This window comes from Thamnophis elegans, chromosome 2 (genome assembly GCF_009769535.1).
Source record: "Thamnophis elegans isolate rThaEle1 chromosome 2, rThaEle1.pri, whole genome shotgun sequence".
Taxonomy (NCBI): Eukaryota; Metazoa; Chordata; class Lepidosauria; order Squamata; family Colubridae; genus Thamnophis; species Thamnophis elegans.
Genome location: NC_045542.1, coordinates 161,892,284 through 161,904,853, shown reverse-complemented (window position 1 = coordinate 161,904,853; position 12,570 = coordinate 161,892,284). Strand labels below are relative to the sequence as shown.

The 12,570-nt window shown below is 46.9% G+C and overlaps 1 protein-coding gene across 1 annotated transcript; it reads left to right on the top strand.

The window, feature by feature from the left end:
* The first annotated feature begins 480 nt into the window (after nt 1-480).
* LOC116502782 (zinc finger protein OZF-like) lies at nt 481-5,176 on the top strand. The gene is made up of 3 exons (XM_032208711.1): nt 481-574; nt 1,360-1,588; nt 3,367-5,176. The coding sequence occupies exon 3, from the start codon at nt 3,430-3,432 to the stop codon at nt 4,741-4,743; it is 1,314 nt and encodes a 437-aa protein (XP_032064602.1). The 5' UTR covers nt 481-574; nt 1,360-1,588; nt 3,367-3,429; the 3' UTR covers nt 4,744-5,176.
* Nucleotides 5,177-12,570: the final 7,394 nt, after the last annotated feature.

The window sequence follows — 12,570 nt, the reverse complement described above, 5'->3', positions numbered from 1 at the left end:
CCCATTGACAAAGTGGGTGGGGGCAGGAAACTACAGGGAGCTATTCTCTCTTAAAACATGTTTCTTCCTTTTCACATCCAGAGAAATATTCTGCCTTTTCAATAATTCCTAGAATATTAAATATTTTTCTGGGAGAGAGCTGGGTGATAACTTCCTACACTACCAAAAAAGGCAGATGTATTTTGCCTCTCCTTACTAGCACTTCAAACTGAGTTCCTCAACAGAAAGACCTAAAAAGAGATCTCTCTCACTGGCCCCATACAAGCGCAACACACGCACACACAGAGACACAGACACGGCCCCCCTTTCAGCGTGCAGAGGGACACTCTTTCCATGGGCAGAGGAACCCCAGACACGGATGCCCAGCGGAGGAATAAGGAGTCAAGGCTCTGGAGGCAGGGAGGGGCGGAGTTGGGGCTGCCAAGGGGCGGATCCCTCGAGAGAGAAGAAGCCCCGCCTCCGTCTCTCCCCTCCCTCGGCCTGGATCTCCGCTTCCCAATGCGAGTCCCGCTTCTTCCTTGGAGGATCGGCGTTGGATCCCTCGGGAGAGGCTCCCGGATCCCGCTCGGGGCAGGTGGGGCTGCTCTCCCTCCAAGCCGCCCCTCCTGCCAGGAGATCCTCCCCCCGCCGGGAGGAAGGGAGCTGCGGATCCCGCTCTTCGGCTCGCCGGCTTTTCCTCGGGGAGATCCGGCTCCATTGTTGCCTGCAGAGAGCGGATCCCTCCCTTCCCTCCAGTGGGACAGAGGGGGCTCCGTCCCTGGGCTGCATCTGCCCCCTCCTCGCACGGCTTAGGCTTCTCGGGGGGGTGGGGATACGGGGGGATAAGTGAAGCAGCTTTTGGGGAGGTCGCTTTCAGAAGGTCTCTCTGTGGTCCGTTTGAACAGGAAGCCTCTGAACCTCCGTTTCCTTCAAGTGCAGTTGCAAAAATGGAGTAAAAGGAGCCTTAAAAGGTGTTTTGCGATATGCAATGTGCAATTAACCCAGACTGAGCTCATTGCAGTGGGGAGGCTGGGATCTGGCAGTTCCTCCTTGGTGGATCTTTTGGAAAGCACAAATTTTCAGGAAGTCTTGTGAGCAGCTGATAGAAGAAGCTGATGGCCAGAAGGTTGCCTTACATAATTGTAAATATTTTCCAAAATCTCTGTCCAAAGTAGCTGTAGGTCCCAGGATGTCTGGAATTCTTATGGCCTTGCAGCCTCCAAAAAGAGCAGGAAAGAGGAGCCCTTTTCTGATCTCTCTCACCTTCCTTTGAGTTTTCCTACTCACAACTATGCATTGGTCCCTCTTGGGCTTCATCCTGCTGGTTTCTTCCATTTTGTAACCTCCACAAACAACCCTATTTTTCCCTTCCTCATCCAGGTCGTTTATAGATTAACTCTAGAGAAAAGAAGGACGTTATTGGATCAGAAACCACAAAATTTTGGCCAGGACTCTGTTTTAGAAAATTAAGAGATTGTGTCCCGGTTTGAGAAGCAGCTTCCTATACAAAGGACCAATCAATTAAGGAGAAATCAAACTGGTCAGCAGTCAGGGGTCATCCCGGGCCTTGACTGAGAGGGGTAACAAGTGGCCCAGAGACCTCTTGAAGGTGAGTCAATGAAACTTGGTTTGGAAAATATGTTTTTAAAAAATCTTTATGTGGCAATGCAATGAAATTGGGCTTTTCTACCAAGGTGCAGAGTGAAGGCATAATTTGTTTATATTAGTTATAAGAAGGCACTCTCGGGCAGGTTGGAGCTGGACCCTGGGACGAAGGCTACGGAGTAGGGGAGTCGCATCGGCTGCGTGGATGCAGCCCTGAAGCCCAAAGAGGCTGCCAAGGGACTCAAGTGGAGGTGGGGCTGTGCCTGCCCAACTTTCATCCTGTCCCTTTATGGGGAAATGTTCTCTCAGCCCAAACTGGGTCTTGTTTCAACGATACAATTTTAGCTATGAGGTGTGCAGATTGTTCCTGTTTAGGCCTTGTCCCATAATGCACTTGGGGTTACAGTTTAGTAAGCTGAAGCACTTAGGCCTTCTCCTAAAGCTTAAACGTTAATTGAAATTCTCTAGATCCTTTATTTGGGCCTTTTCCTTCTGAAGGTATTCAGTGAGCCCCCAACTCCCCCTTCAGAAACTTTAGAAACAAATTTAGCCCAGGATTAAGCCATGTCACAGATTGTTGGTTTATTTATTTTTCTTCTATTGCTTTCGGGGCCAGTTGGGATAACAAACAGGATCATTCATTTCAATTTTGGGAAGCTCTGTGTAGCTTGATCGGCAATGATCCTTTTCAGGGTGCCTGTGCTGTCGCCCCTGGAGAAGAATGAAACGGCAAATCAGAGCCATTTCTCCATCCTCCTTTCCTGTGTGATCTTCTAAATGTCAGGATTCCAAGTAATAGATCCATCACAAAAGCTTTATTGGAAAAATGAAATTGGCTCTTTTAATATAGTCCTCAACTTCCTTTTTTCATCTTGGGCCACCAGAACTGTCTTCTGGCCAGGTACAAGGTTTTTAAACAATTGAAATGCCCTTCCTGCTTGGAGTCATGGCTTTTGGGGAGAAGTTGAAGCCTGGAGCAGGCCCTCGATGAGATAGGTGGCAGTTTTAAACAGCACACAAACAGCAGGAAGGAGAGTCGCATGGTCTTCCCAAGAGGAAGAGACTGAGCCGTGGAAGGGATCCATGCAGGGGGAGCCAATGTGTCACAAGGAAGCCAGGATGAAGGAGTCATGATGGGATGGAGCTCGTAAGTGGAATAATCAGAAAAGGGAAGAAAAAATGGGTTGCTTACACTCACCTCAACTCTCTTTCCTCCTCTTTGGCTTCCGTGATGCCTTAATCTTTTGGGGGGCCTGTAGGTAGTCCTCGACTTATAACTACCAATGGAATTGGAATCTCGCTTGTTTAGCAAAGTGGTCATTATGTGAGGTATCACGTGATGGCTTTGCTCAATTAGTGTAATAATTTCACTGGTCATTGAGTGGATGAAGTCCCAGGTGAGAAGCACGGCTTTGTCTTGTGGGGGAGGGAGGCCATCGGAGTCCCAGCACAGTTTGACTTGAGGGGTTCCTGGAGAAGCTTAGAGATGCTTTGGGACACGTTGCTTGGAAACAACATGGAACAGGCGGCTTGGAGGATGGCATGAAGACTGCAGAGGTCTCCGGTCTGGGGATTAAGGGTGCATTTCTGGGTGGTAGCTGTGACACTGGGCAGTGTCACCCCCTTCAGGCACCCCTCCACCTCTTCTCTGGGTCTGCCTTCACTTAACAACCTCCCAAAAATCACCTAATGACCACAACAGCATAAGTGTTTTCCTTCTAGAGATTTTGTGACTCTCTACATTTCCAAAAAGGAAATACTCTTCTTTTTTCCTTCCAACAGTGGATTTACCTTGAAGACAACAGAGGGTAGAAAATCAGCCCAAGGCAGCAGCCGCCCGAAAGGATGATGGAGCCTGGGAAGCTCTTGGATCCCCCATCAGACATAAGCAGGAGTCCGAAAAAATCCTATGAATGCTCAGAGTCTGGGAATTCCTTTGCTCATGGGTCCCTCCTTTCAACCCACAGGAAGGTCCATATGGGGAGTGGATCCAGTCAAGATTTGAAGGGTCAAAAATCCTTTTCTGGAAAAAATAACGAAGATCTTAGGAGCCCCACAACACTAAAACCCTATAAATGTGAGGAATGTAACTTATCCTTTGCTCATAAGCCAAGCCTTCGTACACATCAGCGAATCCACACTGGAGAGAAACCTTATCAATGTCTGGAATGTGGTATTTTTTTCCGTGAAAAAGCCATTCTCAGAAACCACGAGAGAATCCACACAGGGGAGAAACCTTACAAGTGTTGGGAATGTGGGAGGAGCTTTTCTCAGAACTCAAGTCTTTGGGCCCATGAGAAGACTCATGCAGGAATAAAATCTTACAAGTGCTTTGAGTGTGGAAAATGTTTCACCCAGAGTTCAGGTCTTCGGAGTCATTGGAAAACACACAGAGGGGAGAAAAACGAAAAGTGCCTCGAATGTGGGAAATGTTTTATGTCGAAATCAACTCTGATGCGACATCAGGGACGTCACACGGGAGAGAGACCCTATGAATGCCCAGAATGTGAGAAACGATTTGTGTATTCTTATGAACTTCGGAGTCACCAGAAAAGGCACAAAGAGGAGGATCCGAATCAATGTGGGGAGTGTGGGAAAAGTTTTTTTTCGCCAGGAGCATTACAGGTTCATCAGAGAATCCACAGGGGGGAGAAACCCTACAAATGTGGGGAGTGTGGGAAATGCTTTTCCCAAAAACAACACCTTGCAACCCATCAGAGGGTCCATACAGGAGAGAAGCCGTACAGATGCGCAGAATGTGGAAAATGTTTTGCTCAAATGGGAGTCCTTTGGACACATCATAAAACCCACACAGGGGAGAAGCCATATCAGTGCAATGAATGTGGAAGATTTTATCGTACCTCATCAACCCTTAGAAATCATTTGAAAATTCACACGGGGGAAAAAAATCACAAATGTTTGGACTGTGGGAGAGCATTTGCTGAGTCATCTGCCCTTAGAGTTCACAGCCGAATCCATACAGGAGAGAAACCTCACAAATGCTCAGAGTGCAATAAATGTTTTTCACAAAAAGTGTCTCTTGTGAAGCATCAACGAATCCACACTGGAGAGAAACCATATAAATGTCTGGAATGTGGGAAATGTTTTGCCCAACCTTCAGCACTTCACATGCACACCCGAAGTCACACAGGAGAGTAGCCTCACAAGTGTGCAGAATGCAAGAAACCTTTTGCTGGTAATTCAAAGCTAAAAAAGCACCAGAAAGTCCATAGCAGAGATAAATCTCTTCAGTTGTGAACAACATTGGAAAGCCTTTTTTTTTCTATATTCAGATGTTAACATTTGCCAGGAACTTCACACAATGACAGAAGGGAAATCGAAGAAATATTTGATGTGGGGAAAATGCTTTTCCTAGTCAGGCAACCTCAAATCCCATCAGAGAGAAGACAATGAGGCAAAAGGGCATAAGTGTTGGGAATGTGAGGATGATTTGCTCACAAGGCCGCATTAGTAATTTATGTGGGGAATAGTTGTAATGTTTTGCAGAGAATAGGAAATCCTCGACTTAGGACCAAAACATGGAATGGATTTCCAGTCATACTATCAGGCCTGCAGCTGGTTCCTTTTAGGATCTTTGGCCTGCCATACACTCTATTATTTTACTATGTTTTTTCATTAGTGGGTAATTGGGAGGGGAAATAGTAAGGAGTAGAATGTGTTGTTGTCAAAATAAAAAAATCCTTCTAGAAACCAAGGTCATTTACACAACTGAGCCTGACCGGAACTGAATGGGTGGAAATGCCAGCATGGCAGTGGAAGATTGGACCATGTGATGGACTGGTGGTTGTGGGGACAAGATCATGAACTTTCCACTGGGTGGGAAAACACGGGAAGTTTTCAGATTCAGGTTTTCCACAGATGTGCCAACATGTCTCTCTTAAGAAATTGGAAGTTTGAGGAAAGCTCTGCCTTGGACTCTGATTTATCAAATTTTGGATGATATTTGGAACGCTGACACATAGGTTGCTACAGTTGTAAGTGAAGGCACCCAGGTATTTTTCCCAATTCTTACTAGACTTTGTTGATAAATAAGGAGAACTGAAGATTAAGAGAGGAGATAATTGGGTGAGGATGGAATGAAGATGCATCAGTTTTTCTTTTTAATTTAAGGATAAAGTGTTGATGTTGTGTATGGTTGCTAAAGATGAAGAGGAAGTTTATTTTTCTTATCATTTTTGGAGGGATTTTTTTCACATTGTCTTTTTTATGTACACAGACACACACACACACCAATACTTGTATTGTTTCTTTGTTGGATCTGCAAATAACAATCCTTAATAAAATTATTCTTCAAAATAATCAAGAGGACTGTTTTCAGGGTTTGGATTGGCAGGATGTCAAAAACCTCAAGAGGGCAGTCAAATTGTGCCATAGTGTTTAGTCAGACTCTTGGTTTTTTTTTTAGCTCTGTGTGTGATGCCCTTTAAAACGGACAGGAAGCCAGTTGTTTACAAACAGCTGCCATCCCAATTCTTTGGGCTCCATCCTCCCCTCCTGGATACTTTTGACTCCCTGTGTTGCATTCAAAGGGGAACTTTAGGAGAAATGTCCTGGGCTGGGATTTGGAAGGATCCCTGCACTTGAGGGAAGATAAGTGGTGGCCACCTACGTGTGACTGACACTCCCAGGATTAAATGAACTGCATCTTACTCAGGACACACATTGTAAGTCACAAGAAGTGCTACTTTCAAAGATGTGGTTTATTTATTGCAAATTGTAAATTGACACCAAGTTGCGTTTCATGGGACCCCCAAATTCAGTTACCGTGAGGCTGTTGTGTGTGCAGTTAAGGCCACTGTATGCACACTTGTGGATTTAACCATAAATTTACATTTCTTTAAGTCTATTCTGACTCTTTACTGAGATATTACATTATTATTCCTAAATCATGTGACATTAAATATTTTATTTGCTTATTTCCATCAGTCCAAACCCAATATATCTATTTTTCATTAAAATATCACTTGAAGTAATGTACGTTTAATGAGATCTTTTTGTGGGATTCCTGAACCTCACTAAAGAGGACCTACCTTAACTCCTCGTTTGCCTTTAACCCTGGTTAATTCTCTCCTCCTCCTCCATCCTCCATGGAATGGCATCTCCTCAGCCCAACACAGCACAATGTTTGTCTAGCTGTTTTACCTTGGAAGTGGCCTTTTCCCTCTTGACCCCATAAAAATGTCCTTTATGACACCATTCCTGAGCTGGGATCAGCCTGACTCCTATTGGTTACTTCAGGGCCAGAAACCTCCTCCAAGCACAGGGCGGAGCCCCCTGTGAGCCCCTTGATTCTGACACCTGGTTCCCCAGAGGCACCTGGTACCCGGATGTTCCTCAGGTCTCATGGAGGCTCTTCTTCCTCCCACACCCCCCATGTGCCTCTGTGAGCCTTCAGCTCCTCCTGCCAACAAAGGGGGTTTCATTATTTGTGGCCCTTCCTGTGTGGGGTTGTTTCCTTCCCTTCTGAGCTCAAGTGGGAGAGGCTCAGTTTGGGTCGGTCCCCCCTTTCAGCCCAGAGCTCATCAGGCACAGCTGGAGGGCAGAGGCAGCCATGGGGGTTCACCACAGGCAGCCATCACCTTATGACCATTGGAAGTTATGATGGACACATCCCCAAATGGGACCTATGACCCAGACCCATAATGGGCAGACCCCATTAGGTCAAGGACCACCGGTGCTTATTCATTATCACATTTAGAAACTTAAAATCTCACCCACAGAGTGACTTATTTGTTGGGAAAACATTTCTCCGTCCCTTTGACTTTTGTGTCCGCCCCTCTTGTGAGACACAACTTGGGAGGTGGGGGGGGGGGGTTCACAACAAAAATAAAACCAAAACCAAGAGAACCAAAAAGAATCACACACACACACCCTTGCACACATAGACACACACACACCACAATCTCCAACCCTCCATTCCCAGCCTTCCCCTGTGCCAGACATTGGGGAGGGAATCTCTAAACCCTTCCAGAAAGGGGGGGGGGGGAAGCTGCATTAAAGTAAAGGGTTAACATAAAATATAAAGTTAAGCCGGACAAGAATGCCCCGAGCCTTACCCATTCCACAGGGGATTAAATACCCTATCTACCTGACTAGGTTTAGGCAGGAAATTGGTAAGATTCTTATCCTCATAAGGCAATCAAGATATCCTGTCTCTAGGGGTTAATGTGTATGAGGCATACGTGACACAGGAAGAATGTGTATTTAGGAGAATGATCAATATCCTGCCTGATAAAGTATAAAAATCTGTAACCATCTGCCCTTCGGGGTTCAGATTCTGCTTGAGCTATCGCTGCTGAACCTTGCGCAATAATCCTTTCCCTTCGACAAAGAGCTGGTCTGGTCTCATTTCTGCAACAGCATGGCCTTCCAGAAAGGGCTCTTCCATGGGGTTAGGGCTGCAGCAGAAAGGTCACACTTCCTGGGTCCTGCTAGACGCTGAATCTTAACCGTCAGGATCTGGGTTAATTATCACTTTCATAACAATATGTCTCCCCTTCTTCGGATGCTTTGCAAAAGTGAGCAAGGGCCCTGCCAGCCACACTCACCTCACACAACCTCTGGCCTTGAACTTGGGTTTGGATCCTTGCAATTCTCCTTCTCCTTGAACAGGGATTGATTTTCCTAAAGATGCAGAGCCTCAAACACGCATGTTTGTCTGTATGGACGCTGGTGTATGTCAGTGTTCCTCTATATTCTCAACCTTCACAACTTTTAAGATCTGTGGAGTTCCAACCCCAGAATCCCCAAACAGGCATGAATTCTGGGAGCTGAAGGCCCCCCCATCTTCAATGATGACCATTCTCAACCAACGCCCAGGACACCCAGTAAGGCCTAGTGGTTATGGCCCTGCATTAGAAAGCCTGAGGCCATGGGTTCCAGTCCTGCCTTGGCCATGAAAGCCAGCTGGGTGACCTTGGGCCAGTCACTCTCTCAGCCTAGCCTGCCTCACAGGATTGTTGCCGGGAAAATAGGTTGAAAGATGTGGGATAGGTTCCCTGCCTCGAGTTATTTGTAAAAATAATAAAGGCAGATGTAAACAAAAACGTAAAAATGAAATGATTTCTATTTTCAGCCATGTTTCCCTGTTGTTTTAGTCTGGCTCTTTGGGCAAAAAGCAGATCTGAGTTGCTCCCCCAAACTCTCTTCTTTCCTGTTTTGGGGTCTCTGGGGATGAGGAAAACAAAGAATGTGAAAAGACCCCCTCCATGCTCAGAGAAGCCCCCACCCCCATTTAAACTCTCAGGATGGAGGGTCATCATGTAACCTCTGAACTAGTGGCTGTCACAGATCAGTGTGAGATGTGATGCCAGCTGAATTAAAAGCTCCGGGGAGTAAAAATAAATATTTATTATCCAGTTAGGAAGGAATGCCTGTAAATGGTGTAGGAAGTTATCACCCAGCCCTCTCTCCCAGAAAAATGAAATATCCTAGGAAATATTGAAACGGCAGAATATTTCTCTGGATGTGAAAAGGAAGAAACATGTTTTAAAAGACAGAAGAGTTGCCTGTAGCGTCCTGCCCATCCCCCTTTGTCAATGGGCCATTAAGAAGGCCAAGATAGTTCCTTTACATAATAAATAGTTCTTCACTTCAGCTCCAGGGGGATGGGATTAAGGCATGATAATATTGGCACTTTACCCAACTCCCCACATGGCATCTGAGAGCTCAACCAAACCTGGATTCAAAACGCAGCCTAGAGAGTTGCCCCTGCATGGCCCCATGGGAGTCTGACAACCAATCAGAATACAAGCTGAAGATCAAAGGCCAGAGAGGGCATAAAACCAGGGTCTCAGCATCTCAGCCTTCCCTTCTCTTCTTCTCCACCAACATTGAAGCATGTGATCCCCCTTTTCTGTTCAGGGCTCAAGCCATGTGGTCCTGTCCACCAATAAACCATCTCTCCAAGCAGCCTCCATGTCTCCAGTGTCTTTTTCCCCACTTGGAGCCGAACCCAGAAGGACATTCCTTTCATCAATGGAAAGGTACCCAAAAAGGCAGATGTATTTTGCCTCTCCTTACTAGCACTTCAAACTGATACCTCAACAGAAAGACCTAAAAAGAGATCTCTCTCTCTCACTGGCCTCATACAAGCGCAACTTACGCACACACGGAGACACAGAAACGCCCCCCTTTCAGCGTGCAGAGAGAGACACTCTTTCCATGGGCAGAGGAACCCCGGACACGGCTGCCCAGCGGAGGAACAAGGAGTCAAGGCTCTGGAGGCAGGGAGGGGGCGGAGTTGGGGCTGCTAAGGGGCGGATCCCGATAGGGGAGCAAAAGCCCCACCCCCGTCTTTCCCCTCCCTCGGCCTGGATCTCCGCTTCCCACCGCGCGTCTCGCTTCTTCCTTGGAGGATCGGCGCTAGATCCCTCGGGAGAGGCTCCCGGATCCCGCTCGGGGCAGGTGGGGCTGCTCTCCCTCCAGGCCGCCTCTCCTGCCAGGAGATCCTCCCCCCGCCAGGAGGAAGGGAGCTGCGGAACCCGCTCTTCGGCTTGCCGGCTTTTCCTCGTGGAGATCTGGCTCCATTGTCGCCTGCAGGGAGCGGATCCCTCCCTTCCCTCCAGGGGGACAGAGGGGGCTCCGTCCCTCGAATGGATCTGCCCCCTCCTCCCACGGCTTAGGCTTCCCGGTGGGCGATACGGGGGTGGAAATACGTGAAGAAGCTTTTGGGGAAGTTACTTTCAGAAGGTCTCTCGGTGGTCCGTTTGAACAGGAAGCCTCTGAACAGTGCAATTGCAAAAATGGAGTAAATGGGCCTTAAAAGGTGTTTTGAGATATGCAATGTGCAATTAACCCAGACTGAGCTCATTGCAATGGGGAGGCTGGGATGTGGCAGCTCCTCCTTGGCGGATCTTTTAGAAAGCACAAACTCTCAGGAAGTTTTGAGGATGGTCTTGTGAACAGCTGATAGAAGAAGCTGATGGCCAGAAGGTAATCTTACATAATTGTAAGTATTTTCCAAAATCTCTGTCCAAAGTAGCTGTAGGTCCCAGGATGCCTGGAATTCTTATGGCCTTGCACCCTCCAAAAAGAGCAGGAAAGAGCAGCCCTTTTCTGATCTCTCTCACCTTCCTTTGAGTTTTCCTACTCACAACTATGCATTGGTCCCTCTTGGGCTTCATCCTGCTGGCTTCTTCCATTTTGGCCCATCAAGATCTTCGATTCTGTCTCCTATTATTTTATATCCTCCTCAAACAACCCTATTTTTCCCTTCCTTGTCCAGGTCATTTTTAGATTAAGCGTAGCATTGTGTCAGCATCTGAGCCTTTTTTATATCTCTTTGCAGGGGAGCAGTGAAAGTCTGGCCCTGAACTCCAGAGAGGAGAAGGACATTCTTAGATCAGAAACCACAAAATTTTGGCCTGAACTCCTTTTCGAAAATTAGGAAATCTTGGCCTGGCTGGATTAGAAGCTCCCTGTACAAAGGACCAATCAATTAAGGAGAAATCAAACTGGGCAGCAGTGATGGGTCATCCCTGGTCTTGACTGAGAGGGGTAACAAGTGGCCCAGAGACCTCTTAGCTGTAATTTTAAAGGTGAGTCAATGAAACTTTGTTTGGAAAATAAGCATTTAAAAAAATCTTTATGTGGCAATGCAAAACAACTAGGTTTTTCTGCCAAAGTGCAGAGTGCATAATTTGTTTAATCTATATTAGTTATAAGAGGTTGAAGGTGGATCCTGGGCAGAAGGCTATGGAGTAGGGGAGTCGTATTAGCTGGGTGGATGCAGCCCTGAAGCCCAAAGAGGCTGCCTGGGGACTCAAGTGGAGGTGGGGCTGTGCCTGCCCAACCTTCATCCTGTCCCTTTATGGGGAAATGTTCTCTCAGCCAAACTGGGTCTTGTTTCAACGATACAATTTTAGCTATGAGGTGTGCAGATTGTTCCTGTTTAGGGCTTGTCCCATAATGCACTTGGGGTTACAGTTTTGTAAGCTGAAGCGCTTAGGCCTTCTCCTAAAGCTTAAACGTTAATTGAAATTCTCTAGATCCTTTATTTGGGCCTTTTCCTTCTGAAGGTATTCAGTGAGCTCCCACCCCCACCTCAATTCAGAAACTGTAGGATCAAGTTTACCCCAGGATTAAGCCATGTCACAGATTGTTGGTTTATTTTTTATTGCTTTCGGGGCCAGTTGGGATAACAAACAGGATCGTTCATTTCAATTCTGTGTAGCTTTATTTGCTCTGATCGGCAGTGATCCTTTTCGGGGTGCCTCTGCTATTGCCTCTGGGGAAGAATGAAACAGCAAATCAGAGCCATTTCCTGCAAGGCAAAACATGCAGAGGAAATTAGTCAAGGCTCACCTCATCCCCCTTCGCTCCCCCCCCTGCCCCCGGATGCTCTTTAGGCTTTTGAGGGAACTCATCATAAAACTGCTTAATCAACCTGTCTGTTTTTACATCCCAGCTCTTGAGCCATGTGGCTTCAGAAAGGGGGTATCCCTACCAATGCACAAGGTACTGTAACCGTCCCCTATGCAGCCTTGAACCTAAAATCTCCTTTACCTCATAATGTGTCTCCCCCTGCACAACTCGGGGCTTTAGGGTTGCTCGATCTACCAGTCTGATGAGTGAGCTTATCGCTGGTTTTAACAGGCTTCTGTGAATGACCTGATGCAATTTCCCTAACAGTGGAGTGAGTTTAAGCTGTACCGAGACCGGGTTGATTATTCTCTCTATTGGGAAAGGTCCTTTCAACTTTGGTCCAACATCTTGCATGGGAGTCTTAGTTTAAGGTACTTTGTCAAGAGGTGGACCTTGCTCCCCACTCGGAACGGCTCTTGGGGTCTATGGCGTGTACCCGCTTTGCGTTTTATAGGTTTTCGCTGCTTCCCGTAGGGCACACTTGGTATTTTCCCACCCCTCCTTCAAAGACTCCATCCATTAATTTAGGGATACCGACGAGGGGGATTTCCTTAGGGAGTTCACGTGTGGGAACGATCTCCATGCCGCTAGGGACCTGAA